The sequence below is a fragment of the Prunus mume genome, linkage group LG3 (assembly GCF_029339155.1).
Source record: "Prunus mume cultivar Tortuosa linkage group LG3, ASM2933915v1, whole genome shotgun sequence".
In the NCBI taxonomy this organism is placed as follows: domain Eukaryota; kingdom Viridiplantae; phylum Streptophyta; class Magnoliopsida; order Rosales; family Rosaceae; genus Prunus; species Prunus mume.
Window position 1 is genome coordinate 19292989 of NC_142700.1, and position 25264 is coordinate 19318252.

The 25264-nt window shown below is 38.0% G+C and overlaps 2 protein-coding genes and 5 pseudogenes across 4 annotated transcripts; 3 read left to right on the forward strand and 4 right to left on the reverse strand.

The window, feature by feature from the left end:
• The first annotated feature begins 843 nt into the window (after positions 1-843).
• LOC103326667 (cytochrome P450 71AU50-like) lies at positions 844-2482 on the forward strand (annotated as a pseudogene).
• A 262-nt stretch (positions 2483-2744) lies between these two features.
• Positions 2745-3188, reverse strand: LOC103326668 (S-protein homolog 2-like). Its single transcript, XM_008228906.2, has one exon. The coding sequence runs from the start codon at positions 3186-3188 to the stop codon at positions 2745-2747; it is 444 nt and encodes a 147-aa protein (XP_008227128.1).
• A 2056-nt stretch (positions 3189-5244) lies between these two features.
• Positions 5245-5965, reverse strand: LOC148919005 (uncharacterized; annotated as a pseudogene).
• Positions 5966-6849: 884 nt separating this feature from the next.
• On the forward strand, positions 6850-11064 carry LOC103326659 (pentatricopeptide repeat-containing protein At4g39620, chloroplastic-like). Of its 2 annotated transcripts, none has more exons than XR_016125205.1 (3): positions 6850-7381; positions 7888-9143; positions 10824-11064. XR_016125205.1 is itself a non-coding variant. In XM_089048397.1 (3 exons), the coding sequence occupies exons 1-2, from the start codon at positions 7034-7036 to the stop codon at positions 8998-9000; spliced, it is 1461 nt and encodes a 486-aa protein (XP_088904523.1). In that variant the 5' UTR covers positions 6850-7033; the 3' UTR covers positions 10824-11064. The 2 variants fall into 2 exon arrangements, 1 of the variants encoding a protein (XP_088904523.1); XM_089048397.1 differs by having other exon boundaries at positions 7888-9000.
• A 438-nt stretch (positions 11065-11502) lies between these two features.
• On the reverse strand, positions 11503-13165 carry LOC103326669 (F-box/kelch-repeat protein At3g06240-like; annotated as a pseudogene). Its single transcript, XR_016125206.1, has one exon. The product of XR_016125206.1 is annotated as an F-box/kelch-repeat protein At3g06240-like (transcript).
• A 3967-nt stretch (positions 13166-17132) lies between these two features.
• On the forward strand, positions 17133-19491 carry LOC148919006 (uncharacterized; annotated as a pseudogene).
• A 3559-nt stretch (positions 19492-23050) lies between these two features.
• LOC103326670 (UDP-glycosyltransferase 79B6 pseudogene) lies at positions 23051-24131 on the reverse strand (annotated as a pseudogene).
• Positions 24132-25264: the final 1133 nt, after the last annotated feature.

The window sequence follows — 25264 nt, forward strand, 5'->3', positions numbered from 1 at the left end:
GCCTGAGGCCCATGGGCCAAACCCAGCCTAAGCCAATGATTATGCCCACTTGGCCCAGTTCGTTCTAAGATTGGGTAGGGCTCGAACTTTGGATTTGAAATCCCCGGCCCACCTATGGCCCGGCCCGAATAGGTCCATCCATTGTCTTATCTTGCCTTATTTCCATCCCAAACATTTAAGTAAATGTCTTGTCTTTTTACTTTAATTTATTTTTATATTACTTCATTTACTTAAGTTTACAATGTAAATAAGGAAGTACACCCTCGTTTGAATTCAATTAAAAATACTAGAAAATTAAATTCTCAACAAATCAAATATGAAAATTTGGCCCGAACCTTATGGTGAGACCAATGATCTAGTTAAGTCCTTTTTTCACTAGGCTAAACTCCGTTGACTAAATGCAATGTTTCAGGCTTTGCTTTAATTTCTCTTTTTTAATTGATAAAAATATAGAGGTCTGAAAATGGAATCTATTTTCCTCCGCTGCCATTAAATAAATAAACTATTAAAAGAAAGAAACTCCTTTTTTGTCCAAGAAGAAAAAAAACATAATTTACATGTCAAACAGAACCACCGAATGCAATCTCATTGGAGTTATAACGGATATGCTTCCCAATCTCATTTTTTAATCTCGACCTGTGACGTGATCACTTACAAGCTTGGAATGATCTCTCCAACCCGACAGCCAGTTGATCAATTCCAATGCTTTTTTCTACAATCTTATTCAATCTGAAAAGCATACAATAATATTTAAAGTCTAGGTAAGGCAGCAACAATAATAGAGATAAATTTCATAAACACTTAGCTCAGCAACAACTTCAGAATTCCCCCCCAAGAGAGCAAATGGTTTGGATTTGGGCAACAATTGGGTTGCTTGTACTTGTTCATATCCTCCATGGTGGAAGAACAAGAAGAGGTTACCTCCTGGTCCAAGAGGTTTTCCTGTTTTTGGAAGCCTCCACTTGCTAGGAGACCTCCCTCACCTGGATCTTCATCGACTAGCCCGAAAATACGGCGACATCATGCATATGCGGTTAGGTCTTGTTCCCACCATTGTGGTCTCTTCCCCGCAGGCTGCCGAGCTGTTCCTCAAAACACACGACCTTGTTTTTGCAACTAGGCCACCTCATGAAGGTGCAAAGCATCTCTCTTTTGGGCAAAGGAACTTAAGCTTTGTTGAGTATGGCTCCTATTGGCGCGACATCCGAAAGATGTGCACCCTTGAGTTACTTAGCAACCACAAAATCAATTCCTTCAAGTCTATGAGAAGAGGTTGCTCTCTTTATTAAGTCTATCCAAGAGGCTGCCAATAATGGACATGTTGCTATTGATCAAAGTGACAGAGTCTCATCTCTCAGCGTGGATATGAGCTGCCGGATGGTGTTGGGGAAGAAGTACAGAGATGAGGAGCTTGACGAGAGGGGTTTCAAGTCTGTGATCAAAGAGGGTATGCAATTAGCATCTGCCCCTAACTTGGGTGATTATATCCCTTGTATTGCTCCACTTGACCTCCAAGGGTTCACAAAGCGCATGAAGGCAGTTAACAAGGCGTTTGATAACTTTTTTGAGAAGATCATTGATGAGCATCTTCAATCTAAGGATGAAGACCGAACTAAGGACTTTGTTGATGTCATGGTGGGCATCATGGGGTCTGCAGAATACAGTATCGAACGCTCCAATATCAAAGCCATAATATTGGTAATTATACATGGAACCTAGCTACACATATGCATAGTAGTCAAACATTGCATTTTAAATGAAATTATTTATTGTCAGACAATCTAACATGTTATGGTCTAGAAGATTTTTAATCCAAACCTTAATTAGGTATCTTGTATATATAGTTTCATCTAAAAATGGCGAATTGCTTGGCAGGACATGCTCGTGGCTTCGATGGACACATCATCAACAACGATAGAGTGGGTGCTCTCGGAACTCATGAGGCATCAACATGTAATGAAGAAAGTCCGAAAAGAGCTAGAAGATGTAGTGGGCTTGGAGAGAATGGTTGAGGAATCAGATTTGGAGAAATTGGAGTATTTAGACATTGTAGTGAAGGAAACCCTGAGGCTACATCCAGTGGCACCATTGTTGATCCCTCATGCAGCCATTGAACATTGCACCGTCAATGGCTTGCACATACCAAAAGCCTCGCGCGTTATCATAAACGTATGGGCAATTGGGAGAGACCCAAGTGCTTGGACAGATGCCGAAAGGCTCATCCCAGAAAGGTTTGTGGGTAGTAATATTGATGTTAGGGGAAACCACTTTGAGATTCCAGGCTCCGGCAAGAAGGTGTCCTGGAATTCAATTAGGGCTTACCGTGGTCCAATTAATCGTGGCACAACTTGTGCACTGTTTTGATTGGGAGCTTCCAAATAGCATGTTGCCAAATGAGTTGGATATGAGTGAGGAGTTTGGTCTTACGGTTCCAAGGGCCAAGCATCTACTGGCTATTCCTTCCTATCGACTTCACAAATGATCACATAATTTGTGTTTGTAAGAGTATAATGTATCATTTGCAAATTTTAGTATTTTGGACTATGGTTTATGTTTAGCATTCTACATTTGTTTTCGTCACCTGACAAAAACGAAGAGAAAAGAAAGAAATCAAATGATGGAATTGTGTTAATCAAGACGATTGACAAGAAGTAGAGCATTAAACAACTTTATTATAATTTGATGCCCGATGCATTTACTTGAGCCTTTAAGTAGAACAAAACTAACTTCCACACATATCATTTTCAGGCTTTGATCTTTTCCCAGTCATGCATTTTTTTATCTTCTTTCGTTTGGATATGAAACAAGTAAATCCCATCTTCTTTGGCTTTCCATATGCAATGAGCTCCACCACATTCGTATAGAAAATCAATAGTATCTCTAAACACATCAAAAACAGCATGGTTGTCCAAATACCAGAAATTGCAGAAGTAAAGTGTGCTGCCCCAGAGGTTGACCCGAAATCCCCATTCGTACTCCCCATTGGGCGGAAGACTACGAAGGCCAAAATCATCGTCTTTGGATTTACATTGGTACTGGAGTTGTTGGTTGTTGAGGTTGTTGACGATGCGCACATAGTCCTTTGTAAGACCTCTGCGGATCCAATATGAAGTACTTGGAGCAAAGGCTGAGGCAAGGAGAAGCACAACGCAGTAAAACTGCCATATTGCTTTTGATGACCCCTTCATTGTTTGTCAATTTCATTCAACGGAGAGTTTGATGGCAGGAACCATTTGCAGTTATCATGCTTTTATAGTGAAAGAACATTATTGTTTACAAACGGACACGGTGAGTAAAATTCATTAGATAAGGTAATTAATATAAATGGTATGTATTTATATGGTACATTATTTTTCCCTTTCTTAAATTTTATATATTCATTTGATTTGCTCAACTGAACTTGAATGGATAAGAGGACTTGAGGAAAAGAAGAGAATGTTGATAAGATCAAACTCCTATTGGTATGTTATTAATTCTAAGATGAATCTTTAGCAACACAACTTCTGAGAAATTTTTATGCTATTCAACATGACATTTCAATGTGGTGTCACGAATCTAGTAAAAATTTAACACGTCTTAAAGGCATTTTTGGTACTTTGATTTTGCTTGGATTTCAATTTCACGCTCTAATCGAGTGTTAATATGTGCACACTCCAATTGATTTTCAATCCAAAAATGTTCACTTTGGGCACATTCCAATCAATTCTGAAAGTTACCAACAAAAACAAAAGTCAAAACTCGAATGGATATGATAATTCCAAAATTGGCCCACTCACTTGTGTATGAAAATTCAATTTTTTTTAGAAATTATAGTAATTTGAGGATATTCTTTTTTTTTTTTTTCTTTCCAAGAATCTAATATCGTTTACTTGACCTCATTTACTAACAGCAACATTCTTTTGTAAATGGAGGACAGGAGGATTTGTAGAACATCCTCCTTGTAATTATAATTATCATTAATAAAATAATAATGTTAGAGAGCCCATTGATATCGATCATAAATACTAAAGAAATCAATTTAATTATGTTATTTGATAAATAACTTTGATTTTTTTTTTTTTTTTTTGCCTACAAATATCCTTACTAGGCCCAGCATTGAGCCAGTTATTCTTTTGGGCCAGTCACAGTAAAAACCAAAAAGTAAACAATGATAATTATTAAAGAAAAAGAAAAAAAACCAAAAAGTAAATACTTAGTGATAAATCGTGTTACCTATAAGTTAGGAACATAAATTGGAAGACTACCTATAAGTTAGATACAAAAGTAGACAAAATAAAATTGTATGTTACCTATAAAAAAAATGTACATAAAATAATATTACACAATAGGCAATATGACTTAAATGACTATTACATCATAAAATATTTGAAAAAAAAAAAAAAAAGGGAATGTAATTTTATGTGGCACAAAAGTCAACGAACTTGGATCAAAGTCACCAAATTCAAGGATTAAACGCAATTCCACAATAGAAATTTGGATCTATATCAACTTTCCTAAAAAAATGACTTCTTAGATTTAGGTCCAAAATTATTTAGGTGGGTATATATTTGAGTTAGGCTTATTGTATATGTTTTAGTTGGGTAATGTTGGGGAATTTGTATATGCGGCGGATTATTTTGTCCACCCTTCAAGAGGATGTTTTTGCTGTGCCACCAAGAAGTAAAGACATAGGTGAGTCATAGTCTACATAAGTGCAATGTGAGCCAATGAGTCTTTGATGCTTAAGTCAGTTTTGATAATAGAATCAATGGGAAAAAGTAAGGTTTCTTGGTTGAAGGAACAGGAACCTCCTACTGATGGCAGTAATTTGCTATATATATGACTCGTTGATGGCTAGTTTATCGCTGCGAGAGACTACATGCAGAATGTTGATTGGGGATCCAGAGTTCCGTTGATATGTATGTCAATTCAATTAGTCGTTTGACTATAGGGATGTGTGAGATATTTACCGAGTGAGCATAATGTCCTAAATTACTACTGTTTCATTGAATAAGGAGATTTTGGTGATCAATGTTGATCCATTTAGAGGCATGGGGCCCAAAGATAAGTCTTAGTGGACTTACCCTGTAAAGCCCAAACATGCCTTGACCTAGGCTTGTTTGGTACTTAAGCACGGGTTAGGCTTGTGGTCTAAGCTTGGGCCATTACCTTGCAAGGCTTGAAACAACAAAAAGGCCATGTTGGGCTTGTCCAAGGTGCTCGTGTATTCTTGTGGAGCCCATGCTTCTCTTTATGCAGAGGAATCTACCTCTGCCATCCTACATTTATATCATTATGTGATCCTGGAAATCCAAAGAAAGCATGCCATATCCATAGATCTTTTGAAGCCACAACTTCGAGAGTCAACTAAGGCTCGCGATGGTCTCCATGAGCATACATCCCTTTCCATGCAACATACAATTTTTTCATTTCCAATGCATGCAATCGATGCTACCAAGCGTTCTTGGAAACCCACAAGTCTCACCTTCTGAGTCTCACCTTCTGCTAATAACCTAGAAATATCATCATTGTTTGGCCTTCTCAAGTAATTCTCACCAAAAATGTCAATAACCGCTTGAACAAACCTTTTCATTTATTCAATTGAAGTAGTTTCACCGATCCGCACATAATCATCGACAACATCAGCTGCAACTCCGTAAGCAATCATTCTCATCACAACAGTGACCTTTTGTAAAGGTGATAAACCAAGATGATCAGCTCGATCCCTTTTTTGGGCAAAGTATGAGTCATAATCTTCTATCGCATTTAGGATTTGAAGAAAAAGTGGCTGGCGCATTCAGAACCTTCTTCAAAATTGAGTTGGAGAGTACTTAAGATTCTCAACAAAATAATCATCATAGAGTCTTTGGTGCCCTTGTAGTCGTCCACTGTCGATATATGCATGACATTGGATGGCACCACAATGTTTACTCGTTTCTCCTTCCATATTTTCTTGTTCCTTTTGCAAGGGAACCATTTCCAACATTTCTAGTTCTTCACTAGATTATGAATCAACAAGATTCCAAAAGTGCTCATCTGTCGAATCAGAAGATGAATCGGAAAAATGATGAGACATGTTGGGGTTCTTCACAATTCACTGTAAAAGAAAAGAAAATTTTTTGGTATAAAAGAAGAATTGTGTTTGAGCACAAGTTCTTTTATTTATTTTTAGCTTTTTGAAGAAAATGAGTGTTTAAAAAAAATTGTTCAACGGTAGGAAATAAATTGGAAAGAGAAAGAAGTAAAAGTTTGTAACGGTCAAATCATTCAAGATAAAGAAGAAAAAATAAATAAATAAATAAAAGTAACAGTTAGTTGTCTTTAAAAAAATAATAAAATATTCATTTGACATCTTGCTTTTGGGATGTCAAAAGTAATGGTTGAACATCTAACCTTCATTCCACATCAGTTTTAACAATTCAGTTGGAGTGATGTGAGATGTTATTCTAGCAATTCTTATGTGACACTTTTGACACTTCAGATTGGAGATACTCTTAGTAGGTTTTTGTCAAACAATAATATCGGCATACCGAACAACTTGAATTGAAATACTAAAGAAACTAATTTAATTATGTTATTTGATGCATAACTTTCATGTTTTTTTTTTGTTTTTTCTACTAAAGATCCTTAGGTCCATCATATTTTTTTGCTTATTCACTAAGGAGGGGCAGGGACATAATTATATTGGGTTATTTCAAGATTGTATTCTACATGAATGGAACTGGATGCACTTAGTGGGAAAGAATTTGACCCCCTTTTTCACTGTAGTGCTATCCCATATGGCTTTGGTTCAGCATTGAGCCAGTTAAAAGTAAAAACCAAAAAGTAAATAATAATTATTGAAAAAAGAGTTAAAAACGAAAAGAAAACCGCATCTCTCCCTCTTCCGTCTCATCCGCTTTCTCACAGATCTCCTCTCCCTGCTAATTTGAGCTCTCATTCATTCTCTCTGAAACCTTCAAGTCAAAAACCAAGCTGCCCAGGTTGCTCCACCATGTTCTTCCCTTAAAACCTCCTACTCTCCCTCTAAATTCAGACCCAGCCAGAACTCATAATGCCCTTAAGTCTCTCACCGAACTCTCTCCATCCCTCCACATTGGCATTTGCTCAAATTTTTTCTCAAAACTCCAACCTTACACAGCCATGGCTTCCACACGTGCTTCTCCGGAAGCGACCCATGACCCGAATTTCCTGCGTTTCGACCCGACCCAAAAGAAAACCGGGAACGAAGACCGAGGACCCGGATGTCCGTGAGGTGGTTCGTATGCTCATGAGGAGCTTCAGTGACAAAGAGCCCTTGTTGAAGACGCTCAACAAGTACGTTAGGATTGTTAGAACTGAGCATTGCTTTCTGCTTTTTGAAGAGCTTGGGAAGAGTGACGAGTGGCTTCAGTGCTTAGAGGTCAGCTCTTTTTTCAATCTCTGCATTTTTAGCTTTTGGGTCTTTGAAATTGTTGAAATTTTTGTTGTGGTGTTTGTGGTCGTTGATATACTTTATGATTGAGCTTATTTGGTTTGGTTTGTGGAGCCCAATAATCGTTGAAAGCTTGATTGAACGATGTGATTTTCGTATATAGTTGTTGTGCATGTTACAATATATAGGGAATAGAACGGCATGTGTTTATATTGTAGAAATTAGGCATTTCTAAGTCTAGTTTTTCACATGTTAAATCTGGGCAATGACATAAATTTTATGGGTTTTAAGAAATAGCTCATGGGTGCATGACTATGATTTTACGAGTTTGGAGGAGAAAAATATATGTATATCTGGACAATTTAGTTAAGTTTCAGTGAACTTGATGATATACAGCTAATTTGAACCAAGACGTTTCAGTTACAATTTGAGCATTTTCTAGCAGCGATTATGATTGGATGAAAGGTAGCTTCACTTACATAACCCACACTCAGGTGTTCAGATGGATGCAAAAGCAGCGCTGGTATGTTGCTGATAATGGAGTCTATTCGAAACTGATTTCGGTTATGGGAAAGAAAGGCCAAACTCGGATGGCCATGTGGCTCTTCTCTGAGATGCGTAATAGTGGGTGTCGGCCTGATACTTCTGTTTACAATGCACTCATCTCAGCCCACCTCAACAGCAAGGACAAAGCAAAGGCTTTGGACAAAGCTCTCAGATACTTTGACAAGATGAAGGGGATGGAACGGTGCCAACCCAACATTGTGACATATAATATTCTTTTGAGAGCTTTTGCACAATCTCGAAATGTAGAGAAAGTTAACTCTTTATTTAAGGATCTTGATGAGAGCATTGCTTCCCCTGACATCTACACGTATAATGGTGTAATGGATGCATATGGGAAAAATGGGAATATCAGAGAAATGGAATCTGTTCTTTCTCGCATGAAAAGTAATCAGTGCAAGCCTGACATCATCACCTTCAATTTGCTGATTGATTCATATGGGAAGAAACAACAATTTGATAAGATGGAACAGGTATTTAAGAGCTTACTTCGTTCCAAGGAGAAACCAACACTTCCTACATTTAATTCAATGATCATAAATTACGGGAAGGCAAGGCTTAAGGAGAAAGCAGAAGATGTGTTCAAGAAGATGATTGACATGAAATACACACCAAGCTTCATAACCTATGAGAGTCTTATCATGATGTATGGGTTCTGTGATTGTGTTTCAAAAGCTAGGGAGGTATTTGACAGGTTGGCTGACTCTGGAAAGGAGCTAAAAGTGTCAACGCTTAATGCGATGCTTGATGTCTACTGCATGAATGGTTTGCCCGTGGAAGCTGATAAGCTTTTTGTGAACGGAAATAGTATTGGGGTGCGCCCAAATGTATCAACATATAAACTTCTTTATAAGGCGTACACTAAAGCCAACATGAAGGAGCTTCTAGAGAAACTGCTGAAGTGCATGGACAAAGATGGTATTGTCCCTAATAAGAGGTTCTTTCTAGAGGCTCTGGGAGCATTTTTCTCTTCACCAGGGAGTCCAGGGTCCGTGACTGCAACCACTGGTTTGAGCAGGCCACAGGATGGAACAAAAACTTAGGTAGATATGGTTAATAACTTGGTTTGCATATTCTTCTGATTTTTCTTCTGTTAGACTCAGGTTCCAAGCAAAGTTAGCATATAAACAGAGTTTCTGTTTCCAGCATCAGATAACTGTGGCACGCGGAATTACATATTTATATAGTAAGTGGTATTTATGTGATTTAGTCTTTGGTAACACCATTCGTTTTTGCTTGTGGTAAAACTTTTAATTTGTATCTGCAATATGTTTGTTTGTGGGGTTTTATTTATTTATTGCTTTATGTCTTCAGTTATATTAAGTTTCTTATTTGCAGAGTTTCCCTGTTGTCATCTTAATTGACCCTTGTAATTCTTTCGTTTAGGTTTAAAGTAGATATCTTACTGAAATCCCAGACTATTTCACTAATCAATACTGCATGTGATCAGAACCCTAAAAGTACATAAATGATTTTTTCTTTAGGTTGAAAAAATCTGGTTATTGGTGGAAAAAACGAGATTTAGAAAAACCTAGAGTGTTAAGGACAATGTTATTGATGAAGTTCATCTTTCAGAATCAGAGCTGAAAATAGAACAGTTGTGCAGGAAAGAAATTCAAAATCAAAAGAAAGGAAAGGAAATTAAAATGTCATGATGGATACAATTCAGAATTACTTAGTAGAAGGTCAAGGTCTAGAAATTACCAAGTATACAGGTTAGAGAATGGCTGTGCTTATAGTGAAAAGCCCTAGCCACTATAGTGGGAATGCTTAGTCGCATATGAGTCATATGATATCTTTCTATCAGTTATTTCTAGGCGTAGAGTCCAAATTTGGTTTATCCACAAAAGTGAATTCAACTTACAGCTGGAGTAATTGTTTTGATTTTTTTATTTAAAACTTTTTATTCACTTGACTTCTAATATGCTCAAAAGTAAAAAGTAAATAGTAGACGATTACTGTACCTTCGTGTAAGTGAAATTTGTTCTTGCCGATGTAAGTTGCACCTTCTTGTCTACAATGCAAATAAATATCTCCTCATTTAATTTCTAATCTAGAAATCTTTATTTGATCTAGGATCTCATTCCATTGACAGTAAATGATATACTGTAATAGTTAGCGACTCTCTCTCTCTCTCTCTCTCTCTCTCTCTCTCTCTCTCTCTCTCTACCTTGCGGCAAGCACAAGGACCTTCATCTTCTTCTCAAAAAATAGGGGCCTTCTTCATTTTTTTCCCCACTATTCAGTTTAGACATATGCTTTTTTCTATAGTTTGTAGTGTTTGCTTAACAGTTCATGAATGCTGTGTCATGACATATAGAATGTCTGTTGGAGAATGCAGAGCTGCCTGTGCCAGAGTATATTCTGTGCAATATTATTTCTGAATTCTGATAAAACTGTTTGCACTCAAGTTGTTGCTCAACACACGCATCTAATTTTATTGAATTATTGTATACGAAAAACTGACAGAATTTTTTTTTTCTCATCCTCTCATCTCTTCCCATCCCCTTCCACCCTTCTCCTCCTCCACCATTTTCCCCATCTCCCAGCCATGGCTGTCCATAGCCCAGGAGGGCCCCTCTAAACCCAGAGGCAACTCTGGTGGCTGCATGGCCCGGCCATGGTTATTATTATTGTTTTGGTCAACATGGTTGTTATTATTATTATTATTATTATTATTAAACACAATCTACATTAACTATTTAAAAATTGAAACAATTGACACCATAGTAGGGATGAAAGATCGCATCATTTTGATTTCATGTTCTTTCCTGCTTGTCAGTTTTACATAAATGTTTAATTTTTTCCTACTGGATGCTATTTTTCCACAATTGATAAATGTCCGTAACACATAACATGACTGCAGGAGAATGCGGAGCCACATGTAAACGACTTATAAGAACTGAAGCTAAGTCTTGTAGAAATTTATTAGAGGAAAGTTTTGGTTTGTATCATGTAGTTCATTCTTTTCTGTTCTTAACAATGTAACTGGTGATGACACTCGTCTATGACCAGGGTGCTTATCCGTGTAAACCCTGATTTTTACATTGAGTATACTGAGTATTCTTTGGTAACTTATCAAATAAATTACTACGCATTTGACATAATGCAGTGCTTTGCAGTTTAAGAGCATGTCACCAGGCTTTGGGCCGTAGCATTTTGGTGTAATCTCAATTGACCGCCTCCCTTGCTTGCTTGATTTATCTACCATTCCTGTTATGTACTATTTCAATTAAATTGGACAAGTGTCTTGCTTAGTGTCTTGGTGTTTGGTAAACTTATAAATGCTAGGCGATGGTGTGTTACGGCCACATTTGGTGGGTGGGACTAGACTATGACTATTTCAATTAAAATGAGCAACAATTACAAGTCCCATATAGAGGAGTGAGACTCATAAGGACTAACTTAGACTTGACTCCAACCCAGTCCAAGCCAAGCCACTTAACGAGGAGTTAGCCCCTTTTTATGCGAGAATGCAAAATCATCGCTAAAATAAAATTAACAAACATTAAAATCATCCCCAAGGAAATTGAATACGAAGAAAATAGCAGAGATAAATGACAATTCCATGTTTTGGAGCCATAGATACAGATGAAGTGAGTTCATCTTCTTAACATCCTCCTCCATATCCTACGTACTTAAACATTGTCCTCAGTCAACATTATTATTCAGGGAAACAAGGCTTTCCAAGTAAATCCCAACTTCTTTAACTTCAGGTAATCCGGAGATTGAAAGATTCCGAAATCTTGGACCATTAGAATTGCACAAAAGCAATCGGTTCCTGAACACCAAGAGATCATGACATTTCTTCCAAAAACCAGAGTGTCGTAATACAGAATATGGGATGGGGCTCCTTATTTTAGTCCAAGACTCCCTCATGCCATATTCTTTCATGATCCAAAACTCATTGTGCATTCCTCCATCAGCACCACTATGTATTAAACATAAGCAATCTCCGAAGGCCCCAACAATATAATATCTCGTATCAATAGAAGCAAGAGGTAGTGGAATTTCTCGGACATTCTCCTCTGCTAAATTGAAAGATATAATCACCGACCGATGTTCAACTCCAACTCTATCCATCAACAACCAATGAAGGGCTCCATTCAGAAGTATCCCTTTCTGCATGGGCTCAACTTGGTAGGGATATCGCCTTTGAATCATTCGCCAAGAGCCAGGTTTCAACGTGTAGACACTGAACATAATTCCACCTTCCAAATATAATATAACGACCTTGTAATCACCAGAGGAGTGATCAAAACCAAAACCAACGCAGCTGGAATAATACCCTTCCGACGTCTGGTATATCTGCAAGTTTCTTGGATTCTCTTGTTGCAGGTTAACCAGATAGAAACCGCTGTTATGTAACAGGCACAACAACAAGCCATTGGAGTGAAACAACAAGAAAACCCAATCACTTGGCAGTTTACAAATATGGTGGAGATCAGTGGGCACTAGTACATCATCATCAGCATGAATTTTATCAATATGGTTTTCGTTATCTTTACCAAGATAATTATCAACTACTGCATCATCATTATTATTATTATTGAGAAATTCATTATTATTACCGAGAAATTCATCGAGGTTTAAAGAGTAGTAACCTGGTTGAGAGGTCAGTAAATATAAGCCTTCGTCTTTGGTTGAAAATATCCTCATTCTCAATAGATTTGTTAAGGTGCATCTTGACGAAATCGGGGTCGGCGATTAAAGAACGCCATGACTTCGATACACACCTGAAGCGGCATAATGACTTCACTGGTAGCCTTGAAAGAATCTCAGGTATGATGTCGGATGGAAAGTTAGGGTTACCCTTTAGCTGTCTCAACGGGTCGTGCTAAAAGTTCCGAAAAGTGGCGGCACAAAAGGTGATAGATGGAGGTAGAACAGCGGCGGCGGCGGCGGCGGCAGCACCACCTGAACAAGGAAGCAGGTGGGGATTTGGGAGGTTAGGGTTAGGGGTTCTTGGGGTTTTGTGGGGAGAATGTTGGGCTGGGCTTGGGGAAAGGCTGAACAAATTGTTTGTGTGTATTCTTCCTTTGGGGCCAGGTCAATTTAAAAAACCTTCAATGTCCTTGAGACATTTCATCAACACTTGGTGGGTATATGAAGGCCGCCAAACAAGCTTCCAAGGGGTTGTCGGAGGGACCTTCCATCCATATATTAAGCTTCCACAAGGTCGAGTGACCCCATTGACCCACAGTGGATCCACTTCAATTTCCTTTGCCCTACGTATCTTGACAAGAAGAAAACTGTGTTTAAATCTTTATAACCCAAAGTCCACACCCCAAAAACCCTTTCTACGGACTAAACATAAAAGAGAATTGTATTTTTTAGATTTCGTTTGCCTCACATTGACTGGACTTGCATAGAGGTCCTGTTAAATATTGGGCCATCATCTATACTTAAGAGCACTTCCAGTGGTTTGCCCCTTGTCATGCAAAGAGGGGAGGTAAGCATTCTATTCACATGAATAGTAGCCGCTTGTCATATTAAGCAATGTGTTTCCAGTTGCCCTTTGCCATGACAAATACTATTCTTTTTCTTTTTCACAACTCTTTTTACCTAAACAATTAATTTTGATAATATTTTCGAATAAGATTTTATTTTATTAGTTGTATTGGTTGGTACTTATAGAAAAAAAAAAGTACGAGGATTTGGTGTTAAAAGGAAGAGTATTGGTTGGTAGTTATAGACACCGGGGACCCAGAATTTTTTTAGCTAAGGTGCAATATTGACTAAATATGAAAAATGGTTTTTCAGAATAATCATTTTCTCAATATATTGGCGGCTTTTATTCCTTGTACATCAAATAAGAAAACTTGATTTTATGGGATTTTAGTATGAAGTATATATTGACTTAATGAGCCATCATTTTTAGCCTAAATCGTATTTTGCACTAAAACCGATTTTTTATATTTTGATTTGGTGGGAATTTGATTTTCTAGTATTTTTATTTGAATCCAAATGGGGGGTACTTCCTTATTTACATTGTAAACTTAAGTAAATGTCTTTGTCCTTTTACTTTCATTTACTTAAATGTTAAAAATGGAAATAAGGTAATCTGTACAAAAAAATCAGTAATTTTTTTGGTATTTAAAAAATAATAATTTGATTTTTTTCCAGTCATTTATTGCACAAAAATTGGTTGTCGTTGGATTGTTGGAAAAAATCTTATCGGAGAGCCCAGCACGCGCCACGTGGATGAGGGCACTGTAGCGGCATGTTCAAATTTTTTAAAGTTGGCGCGTCTGACGTCAGCCTTGCCCTCGGACTAGCTAGTCTGTTGGGTCCCACCATCTGCCCGGGCTTGCTTTTGTTGCTAGAAACCACTTTTTGGCCAAATCCCCCCTAGCCCGAGTCCAGCCTTAGCTGTTGGAAATGCTCTAATGACTTCGAGCTTGGGGTTACCAATTCAACAATGATTTAAGTGTCAAAGTTTTAATTACATCTCACTTGCAAGTTGTAAGCAACCTTTTTCTTTCCTTCTGTAACTCCACTAGCTCCCAAATAGACTTCCTTCTGAGAGCTCTCAATTCCTCTATCTCTTTCCTCATGGAAATAGGAATTTCTAAGTCATCATCAATGCAACAATCAATTGGATCATCAGGAAGGAACAACAGGAGAATCATATTCAACAAAACTCTACCTTAGGATTACTTGTCGTTGGGGCAACCGACTAATCATGTTGCTTGAGAGGTGCCTTATCACTTTTTTGACATTCCAACTCTTACGATGATGACCTACAGGAAGAAGAGTCAAAGAACTACTGCTTTCATTTTGTTTCCATTTGTTCTATTTTTATTCCCCAAATCGGATCAACGTAAAACTTATCTTCACTACTCAAGTTTTCCTCCTGACGAGAAGTCTCAGAAAGATGAGTAGAAAAATAATGATAATCCTCACGGGACATGACATCCAGTGAGACAAAAAGAATACTATTGTGCTGATGATGATATGTCATTCTTCAGTCCTAGAAGAGATTTAGATAGTTCACAGCTTGATACAAAAGAAGGAGATTAAGGCTAAAAGTCAAACTCCCATGTAGGAGAACTAATCAAACAGCTATGCAGCTAATTACAATTAATTATATACAAATGTCAGCAAATACTAGGTCCAAAGATGTTTTCTGGACATGCAAGTTGAACTACTATGAGTTTGCAAAAAGAGTTTGGAGCAAGTAAATTGAGTTTCCCATATTGCCATAAACTTTGCTAGGCCAAGCATGAGCAATGTCTCCTAGTTAGAAAATCCTACATGCATATATGTATATTCATCATAAGGCTTGTTAAGAAATCATTTAAATTGAAGTGAACATATTGGAAATAAATTAAACGACTGCATAAAGAGAAACAGAGGTGTAATTTACCTTTCCTAAAAAGGATGGTACATCAGTTTGAAGGTTCTCCCTGGAGTCCTTCACATCCATTACTAGCAATGGAAAATGAAAAGAGATTCCTCAATCTGTGACAGCTTTCCACTTTTATGATTCTTAAATTTCCAAAAAGACTCAGCTGTGAGTTGGCTATAACAAACACTCTCTAGACTAACAAGGTTGTCAAGAAATAGGGACTCCAAGATGGGGAAGGCATTATGAGTGTAACTCCAATGGATTGAGTTAATGATATATGTAATGTCAGCATTGTTTTGGACATGGAGATCCAAGTACAAAGCTTCAGATCTCTTCAGCAACAATTTTAAACCTTGGTCCAATTGATTGCGGGTGGTTTGCTTGAGTTTTAGAGTGTTGAAGGTTTCATCCACACCATGCCATTTCCACGCATTGCCAATCAATATGTGGTATCTTTCTAGCTTATCAGAGAACAGGTTTTCTGGAAGAATGTTGCCATCTATAATATGTAAGTCTAATGAGGTTAGCTTAGATAAGTGCTTCAGCTTTGAAAGGCTAGCATTACTTCTTTGGACATTGACTCCTTCATCCTCTCATTGGTTAAAGCTGTTTCCCATTCTCAAGTCATCTAGTCTTTTCAAGCTTGAGATAACATTAGGTGAAATCACTTCAATTCCAGAGCAACCGCTCAAATCTAGAAATCGCTTCTTTCTGATTTGGGTCATCCTAATTCTGTCCGTGGACTTGAAATTTCTGATTTGTTTGGACAGAAAAGCTTCCTAATGAACTCTACTCTGGATAAATCTCTTCTTGATTCAGATGAAACTTTGAATGACCAGAATGTGACAAGCCGATGTCCAAAAAAAAAAATTTGTGACAAGCCCTAAACCGCATGAGCCAGAAAATGACAAAAACCATGTAGTTGTCAATGGAGATTGTGGGAACCGAATTTTAGCAAAATCCTAGGTCAAATATTTCCTTCCATTTGGGGATTATTTGATTTGGGGATTCTTGCCTTGAATTAGGGATTTGATCCTCATTAAATCCCTAATTGATTTAAATATCCTAAAATTAGGAAAAATAATTCTTTTCCCAACAAGGATTATTTTTCTCCAAACCCTAACCCTATGAGGCTCTATAAATACAAGGCTATGCAAGGCATGAGGTAAGCCATTCTAAGCTCTCAAATTACTGCAGAAATTCCCCTCCTTGTTGCCACCTCCATCTCTTTCTTACACAAGGCTTCGGCCATTACACACGGCTTTGGTCATCCGGTTCTCTCCCCGCGAGAGCTCCATACCCTTTTTAACTATTGTTTCTCTATGAATCAATAGAACTAACTTAGGCATCAGAGCGCCTTTGGTCAACACGCCCCCCAGGGTGTGGTCCTCTTATTCCGATTGGTTTTGCAGGGAGAAAGAGTTCGAGGAATGAGAAAGAGAAATATATTCATCAAATATTCTAAGGGACAAAAATCACTCCCACAGAGATGCTAGATCCTTGAAACATTCAAATGGATTTGAAGACACTTAATTTGTTGTCATTTCGGAGGATGGCTGAACTTATGATGAATTTGGCCTCATTAAGCTCTCTAGCTCTAGTACAGTCTGCAATGAGCTTAATGGTTTGTCCTCGGTGGATGCTAGTATTGGACAAAATGATGGTAAGTGTGATGCTGATGAGCAAATTATAGATGTCAACTTCTCGAGCAAAACAAGTCTCACTAGAGAGTCTAGGTTCTATGCTTGTATCGTTGTTGCCCTACGTGTTTAGATATCCTCTACAATTTGACACAAAATTCTTATTCACAATTGGTGATCCAATATGAGCCTATTGACTGCTGAGGATGCCTATGATATTGTTGCATCAGTGTCTATGGATGTTTTTGCAGTAGTTCATCATAGCTATCTAAGAGGTTTGATGAGGAGTTAAGAGATAATACCAAGATGAAGGTGACAGATTTCATAAAGACTGGTGAGGAAACATTATGCCATAGATGTAACTGTGGCTCAAGTTTATAAAGCCAAGAGTTTTGCAAAAATCAGAATTCAAATTAGTATTGAAGAGAAATATGGAAAGGTGTGAGATTATTGTGAGGAGTTAGAAAGTAATAATTGTAGAAGTACTATCATTGTGAAGACTGATTTGCAGGGTAAGAATCCTATGTTTAAGAGGATTTATATATGTTTTGGAGCACTTAAAAAAAGATTTGTAGAAGGATGTAGACCAGTGTGGGTTTTGATGAGTGTCCATGTTAAGGGTTCTCACCCAGGGCAGATTCTAAGTGCAGTTGGGGTTGATGGAAGTAATAGGATGAGATTTTTTGCAGCTATGGTCCCTCAACTATACCCGTAATTGCATTTGGGTCATTGAACTCAATTATTAGTTGCAGAAGTCACTCAACTATGTGTTTCGTTGCACCAGTAGTCCTTCCGTCAAGTCCGTTAGTTTTTTACGTTTAAAATGATGATGTAGCAAGATCTATCCAATTATTGATGGGCAAATGTGACTTTTCAGTTAGGATTATTTGTAGAAATGATCCCTCAACTATACTTGGAGTTACATTTTGGTCACTTAACTCCAAAAATAGTTATAGAGGTCACTCAATTAGGTGTTGTGTTGCACCATTAGTCCCTTCCGTTAGAGAGACTTGACGGTAGGGACTAACGGTGCAACGAAACACATAGTTGAGTGACCTCTGCAACTAATAATTGAGTTCTGTGACCTGCAATTAGTATAGTTGACGGACCATAGCTGCGAAAAACCCTAATAGGATGTATCCAATTGCTTTTGTTGTTGTTGAAGTTGAAAATACAGAGACTTGAGTTGTTTCTTTGATATATTCTTTCAAGATGTTGGTATTCAAAAAGGTTTAGGGAATTCCATTCATGCTTTTGATACCCAATGCTGAGGACATGCATTGTGTGTGGCACTTGCACAATGATTTCAAGCTTGCAGGCCATGCTGATCTAACTTTGAAGTAGAGATTGTGGGCAGCAACTAGGCCAACAACATTACCTATATTTGAGGTTGAAATAGAGCAGATGTTGGGCTAATCTGAGGCAGCATATAAGTAGCTTGAGGAGAGACTAGTTGCTCATTGAAGTCGATCACACTTTAGTACAGTCCCAAAGTGTGATATACTTCTAAACAACTTGTGTGAGTGTTTTAATGCTACAATATTAGAAGCAAGGTATAAGCCCATTGTTACTCTTTTGGAGAGAATTAGAACATACTTGATGCTCAGAATGGCTAGACTTAGAGAGATAGTGTGACCCCATGAAATTGGTCCAAGAATATTTGTTATTATGGAGAAGAATACAATTGAAAATGGCCAATGCATAACTTTATATGTTGGTAGGGAGAAGTATCAAGTTAATAGTATGTTGGGAGCTATGTTTGTTGTGGATTTAGAAAGGCATATATGCACCTGCAGAAAATGGGACTTAAGTGGAACCCCATGTGCACATGCCTTGGTTGTGATAACAAAGAGTGAGCACAAACCTTTGGATTTTGTGCATGCAATTTAAAAAAGGCCGGCATATGACAGGGCTTATGAGGGCTATATATCTCTAATGCCTAGTCAAGCATATTGGAGAAAAATAGGGCATGTACCTATCAAGCCACTTGTTTATTACATCCAACTAGGAAGGCCCAAACTGAGCAAAAATAAAGAACCTGATGAAATGCCAAGAGGGAGAACAAAACTAAGGAGGTATGGCATTGTATTGACATGCCGCAACTGTGGACAAGTAGGTCACAATTTGCAAGTTTTTCCCAAAATGGATAGGTTATATATATATATATATATAATTTATTCATTTGTTTTTTTACACATTTCATTTGTTGAAAATGGCTATGTTAACATATGATGTGTTGTTTTTGCTATGTTAACATGTGATTTGTTGTTATTGACAATGAAGAGGCAACCTAGAGGTACTAGAGCAAGAGGCGGTAAGAGGGGAAGATGAGATGTGAGGGAAGAGGTACAAGGGGAAAATGAGCTGCAATTGTTAATGGAGGTGTTGATACTTCTAGTGCCAATGCAAGTGGAACAAAAACTGCAAGTGGAACGGTTGGTGTCAAGGGCAAAGGTGTTGTGAGAGGTAGATGTGTTGTGAGTGAACAACAACAAACTCATGTCACACCAAAGTTTAATGTAAGTACTTGGATTAAACCTTGATGTTTTGGATCAATAATTGCATTATTGTGGTATCTTTAAAAGGCTTAAGATAGCTATGGTTGCTACAAGTGAGAAGAGGAACCCATGTCTCCCAAGTCATAGGAAACCAATCTATTTGCTGATTCACAACCTTCTCAAGGTTCAAGATCCTAACCTGTGAAAGCTTCAAGTTCACAAGCTCTTTCACAACTCATCCAAAGTCCACAAGCTCCTCAAGGTTCAAGTTCAGAAGCTCCAATTTCATAAGCTCCTCAAGGTTCAAGTTCACAACCTCAAACAATGGCAACTTCTCCAAAAAGGCCTAGGTTCAAATCTCCATAAAAACGAATAAGGCCATGGAGAGTTTAGTCATATATTTGAAGTGAATGGTTGAAGAGTTGTGATGTTTATTTTGGCCTGTGGATCATTTTGGATTGCAACTCTTTAAGGAGTACATTTGAACTGATTTTGTACAAATAATATGCAAAGCTTTAGTGATGAAGACGTATTTTATCTGAATTTGGACAAGCTTTCATGGCAGAGCTATATGTTGTGGATGTGTATGTTTAAGGGATTTTGGACAAGACTGTTTAAGGGATGTGTTTGAGTATTTTGAAGTGCTATTAATGTAATGTATTGTGAATTCAAATGTTGTATTTTGGCATACTTTGAAGTGTAGTTCATATATTTGGTGTGATAGTTACTATTTCAATTATCGAGATGAGAGCTTGCATTTTCATTCACCAAAATAACTTTACATTGATTACATTGGTCACAACACTTAAAATGAAGCCAATTATACACCCTTTCTTACCCTTACAAAAAGCCAATCACCCATCCTTACTAACCATTACAAATTATCAATTACCCATCCCTTTATGACCATTACAAATTGCCAATCACCCATCCTTTTCTAACCATTACAAAACCCAAACACCCATCCCTTCTAACCATTACAAAATGCCAATTACCCATCCCTTTATAACCCTTACAAAATGCCAACTACCCATCCCTTTCTACAATTGCCCAGTGGTGCCTCTATCTTCATTCAAAATCAACCACCTAATAACCCCAAACATGCACAATGACACCTAAAACCATGGGTTTTTTAGCTTCGAATTCCCTACCTTTTTTCTACTTCCAACTTGTTAATTCTCCTCAGCAGTCTTGGAATTATTTTCTTAGATCTATGACACATAACAGGGTCACCCCACTCCCAGATTTGACAACGATTCTGCAATGACAGAGTTTTAAAACTTGGAAACTCAAAACTACAAATTAGAAACTCAAACTTCAAAATTCAACTCACTAGCGCACAAACATAAAATCTTCATCCCGGATGTGAAGAAGTCCAAGAAGTCTGAATTTTTGCAACCTTCCCACAGTAAGCAAACTCGTGACGGCAACGTCCATGAACTGCCGTATTCCAACTTCGAACTCCCTCTGTGTGACCCATCAAAATTGCTAGGTAAGTTAGTCCTTATCTCTCTCTCTCTCTCTCTCTCTCCCCAAATAGATTGAAATCACCAGAAACAAATGGAGAACCAACCTTGGTGGACAAAATGAGAAATGAGGTTCACATGGGTAATTCAATCCATGAGGAATGACCAAAATAAACCTCAAAAAAGAGTCAACGTGAGTCAAATAGGACTGATTAATGGATGAAATGTGGGGCTTTTGACGGTTGGGGGAACATTGATAATAAAATTTAATTTGAGCCCTTAATTCACTAAAAAAAAAGGTCAGAGGGAAAATTGATAGTTATGTACAAGTTTAGGGGGCCATTCGGCACTTTACCCAACTGATAATACGAGTACTAACTAGAGGTGTCAAAAGGGATAGGCCGGCCCAGCACAGCACGAGCCCAACTAGTTTAAATGAGGCACGGCACGGCACGAGCACAAATATTAATGAGCTGTGCTCGGCACAACACAAAAACTTGGGTCAGGCCAGGATTAAAAATGAGGTCTAATGGACCGGGATGGCCCATGGCCCAAATCCATGCTTGGCCTGAGCCCACTTCAAGCACGGCCCAAGCCCGACCCACTTAACAATTTTTCTTTCTCAAAAGTCAAAATGCAATAATTTGACATCTAATGTCAATGTTTATATGTTTTTTTTTTAAAATCATAAATATATATTTGATGTCTTTCATTCTAGGAAAATTACTCAGGCCTTAATTAATTAAACAACATTGGACTTGATATCTAATTAGTACATATGATATATACGCTTCTCTTATAATCAAAGCAAGACATTTCTTCACACTTTTTTCCCTCTGCCCTTTCATATTATTTGGATGTTTGATTGATTAATGTTTATCTAGTGAAAAAAAAAATCAAGTGAAAAAAATTCAAATTAAATGGGTTAGTTTTTAGGCCCGAGTATAGCACGATCACGGGCACGGCACGAGCCCAGCCTAGCCCGACCCGATTCAAAGTGGACATGGGCTTTGAGTAGGGCCGGAATCATTGATTTTACTAAATTGGCTGGCACGGGACGGCCCTACACGAAAACGTTAATAGCACGAGTTTAAATGGGACAGGCTGGCCCAACACGGCCCATTTGACACCTCGAGTACTAACATAAATATACTAGTAATACATAATTGAAATTCACCCAATTTACTTATATTACAACACATAGCAACAATATGAGATTGAAAAGACCAAAACCATGAGATATCTTGGTTAAGAAGCTAAAGCCTAATTTACAGCCTTACAAAGCTCTTTTAGATTCTGAATAAACCTATCAATATAATCGCTCATAAACCCTAGCTTTGATAGTATCCCTCTCCATTTCACAAGGTTCTTCTTTAGAGAAACACCCAACTCATTTTCCTTATCCATCACAGAGAACGCATGCACAGCAGCAACTGTAGTGATGTAGTAAATAGATTTGATTCCAACCCTAAATTTCCTTGTGAATTCTGGTACCCAAAGAACAAAGTAGTAGAAAATCATGTCGATCTTATGGTCGTGGAAGTTGGCTTTTAGGATTGCTTGGATTTGCTTACGGTCTTGATCCACAACAACACAGAACAAATGGATCAAAGCTGTTGGGACCTCATAGGCAAACTCAATGCCCTCATGAAGGCCTTCAACGTGAGGGACAGTGATGGGACAAAATGTCATTAGGTATGGGTGGAGATTGAGATGTTGTAGCTGAATTTGAATTTTTTTGGGCGTCAAGAAAGAGATTCCAGTGAAAAAAATCAAGTGAAAAAAATTCAAATTAAATGGGTTTGTTCTTGGGCCCGAGAATGGCACGATCCCGGCTCCGTTTTAATGTGGACATGGGCTTTGTGTAGAGTTGAATCAATGATTTTACTAAGTGGGTCGGCACGACACGACCAAATAAATTAAATGGGCCAACCCGGCCTTGCATGAAATAATTAAAGGTACGAGTTTAAATGGGACGGGTCAGCCCGGCACGGCCCCTTTGACACCTCTAGTACTAGCATCAATATATTAGAAATACAAAATTGAAATTCACCTTATTTACTTATATTACAACACATAGCAACAATATGAGATTGAAAAGACCAAAACCATAAGATTTCTTGGTTAAAAGGCTAAAGCTAATTTACAACCTTATAAAGCTCTTTTAGATTTTGGATAAACCTATCAATATAATCGCTCATAAACCCTGGCTCTGATAGTATCCCTCTCCATTTCGCAAGGTTCTTCTTCAAAGAAACACCCAACTCATTTTCCTTATCCATCACAGTTGTAATGGTTTTGCTCAAGCTATCCTTTGAAAACCATCCATTTTCTTCACTCTCTACCTCCATAGCAACTTTGAGCTCTTTCACCAGTATCATGGTGTTCATGATCTGGTCACACAAGTTCGGAACCAACACAATCTACTTGTTCACTCAATAAAGACTCCAACATGGATCCAAACCCACAATGGCTCACAAGGCACCCAACTAATGGGTAGCTTAAAATGGTTGTCTGCTGCACCCAACCCCTAAAAACCACCCCTCTCCCTTTCACCCTCTCTTCAAACCCATTTGGTAGTGCCTCTTCAATTGTTGCATAGGCCGCAAGTGGTTTGAGAACCACAAAAAAGGGCAACCTAGTTAGCTCAAACCCCAACACAAGCTCTTGGAATTGGTCCTTCTCAAAGATCAACTAACTCTCAAATGCACAAAACATCATCGACCCTGCTTCCTCAAACCCACCAAGCCAGTTAGCCCACATATCTTCTAAAGGTGGGCTATTCTTGTTCAAATCTTCCAACCCATAAACTGGGCCAATTAAAATCATAGGCTTTTTGTGTTGTGCGCTTAGATAATCGCAGAAATGACCTTCGATTTCTCTACATGTTCTTATGCAAAATGCGTCACTTTCTGTGATGACATTTGTGAACCTTTGGTAAAGTATGAGCCCACCTAATCCAAACGGCTTCCATAACACTAACATGGAGCGAATTTCAACAGGAAGCAACACCACATTTTGTGATTGGTATCCAGGAGGTAGGTCGAGTTGTTGTTGCTCGATAATAATACCAGTAAGGCTAAGGTTGTAATTTCTCATCGGCACAATAGAGAACGCATGCACAACTGCAGCTGTAGTGATGTAGTAAATAGATTTGATCCCAACCCTAAGTTTCCTTGTGAATTCTAATACCCAATGAACAAAGTAGTAGAAAATCATGTTGATCTTATGGTCGTGGAAGTTGGCTTTTAGGATAGCTTGGATTTGCTTACGGTTTTGATCCACATCAACACAGAACAAATGGATCAAAGCTATCGGGACCTCAGAGGCAAACTCAATGCCCTCATGAAGGCCTTCAACGTGAGGGACAGTGATGGGATAAAACGTGATTAGGTCTGGGTGGAGATTGAGATGTTGTAGCTGAATTTGAGTTTTTTTGGGGGTCAAGAAAGAGATTCCAATGAAAAAAAAATCAAGTGAAAAAAATTCAAATTAAATAAGTTAGTTCTTGGACCCGAGTATGGCACGATCCCGGCCCGTTTCAATGTGGACATGGGCTTTGTGTAGGCTTGACTCAATGATTTTACTAAGTGGGTCAGCACGACACGACCAGATAAATTAAATGGGCCAGCTCGGCCTTGCACGAAATCATTAAAAGCATGAAGTTTAAATGAGACGAGTTAGCCCAGCACGGCCCCTTTGACACCTCTAGTACTTGCGTCAATATACTAGTAATACAAAATTAAATTCACCCTATTTACTTATATTACAACACATAAGAACAATATGAGATTGAAAAAACCAAAACCATGAGATTTCTTGGTTAAAAGGCTAAAACTAATTTACAACCTTACAAAGCTCTTTTAGATTATGGATAAACCTATCAATATAATCGCTCATAAACCCTGGCTCTGATAGTATCCCTCTCCATTTTTTAAGGTTCTTCTTCAGAGAAACACCCAACTCATTTTCCTTATCCATCATAATTGTAATGGTTTTGCTCAAGTTATCCTTTGAAAACCATCCATTTTCTTCTCTCTCTACCTCCATAGTTCTTTCACCAGTATCATGGAGTTCATAATCTGGTTATACAAGTTCGGAACCACACAATCTTCTTGTCACTCAACAAAGACTCCTACATGGATCTAAACCCACAATGGCTCACAAGGCACCCAACTAATAGGTAGCTTAAAATGGTTGATTTCTCTACATGTTCTTAACGCGTCACTTTCTGTGATGGCATTTGTGAACCTCTAGTAAAGTGTGGCCCACCTAATCCAAATGGCTTCCATAACACTAACGTGGAGCGAATTTCACAACCAAGAAGCAGCACCACATTATGTGATTGGTAT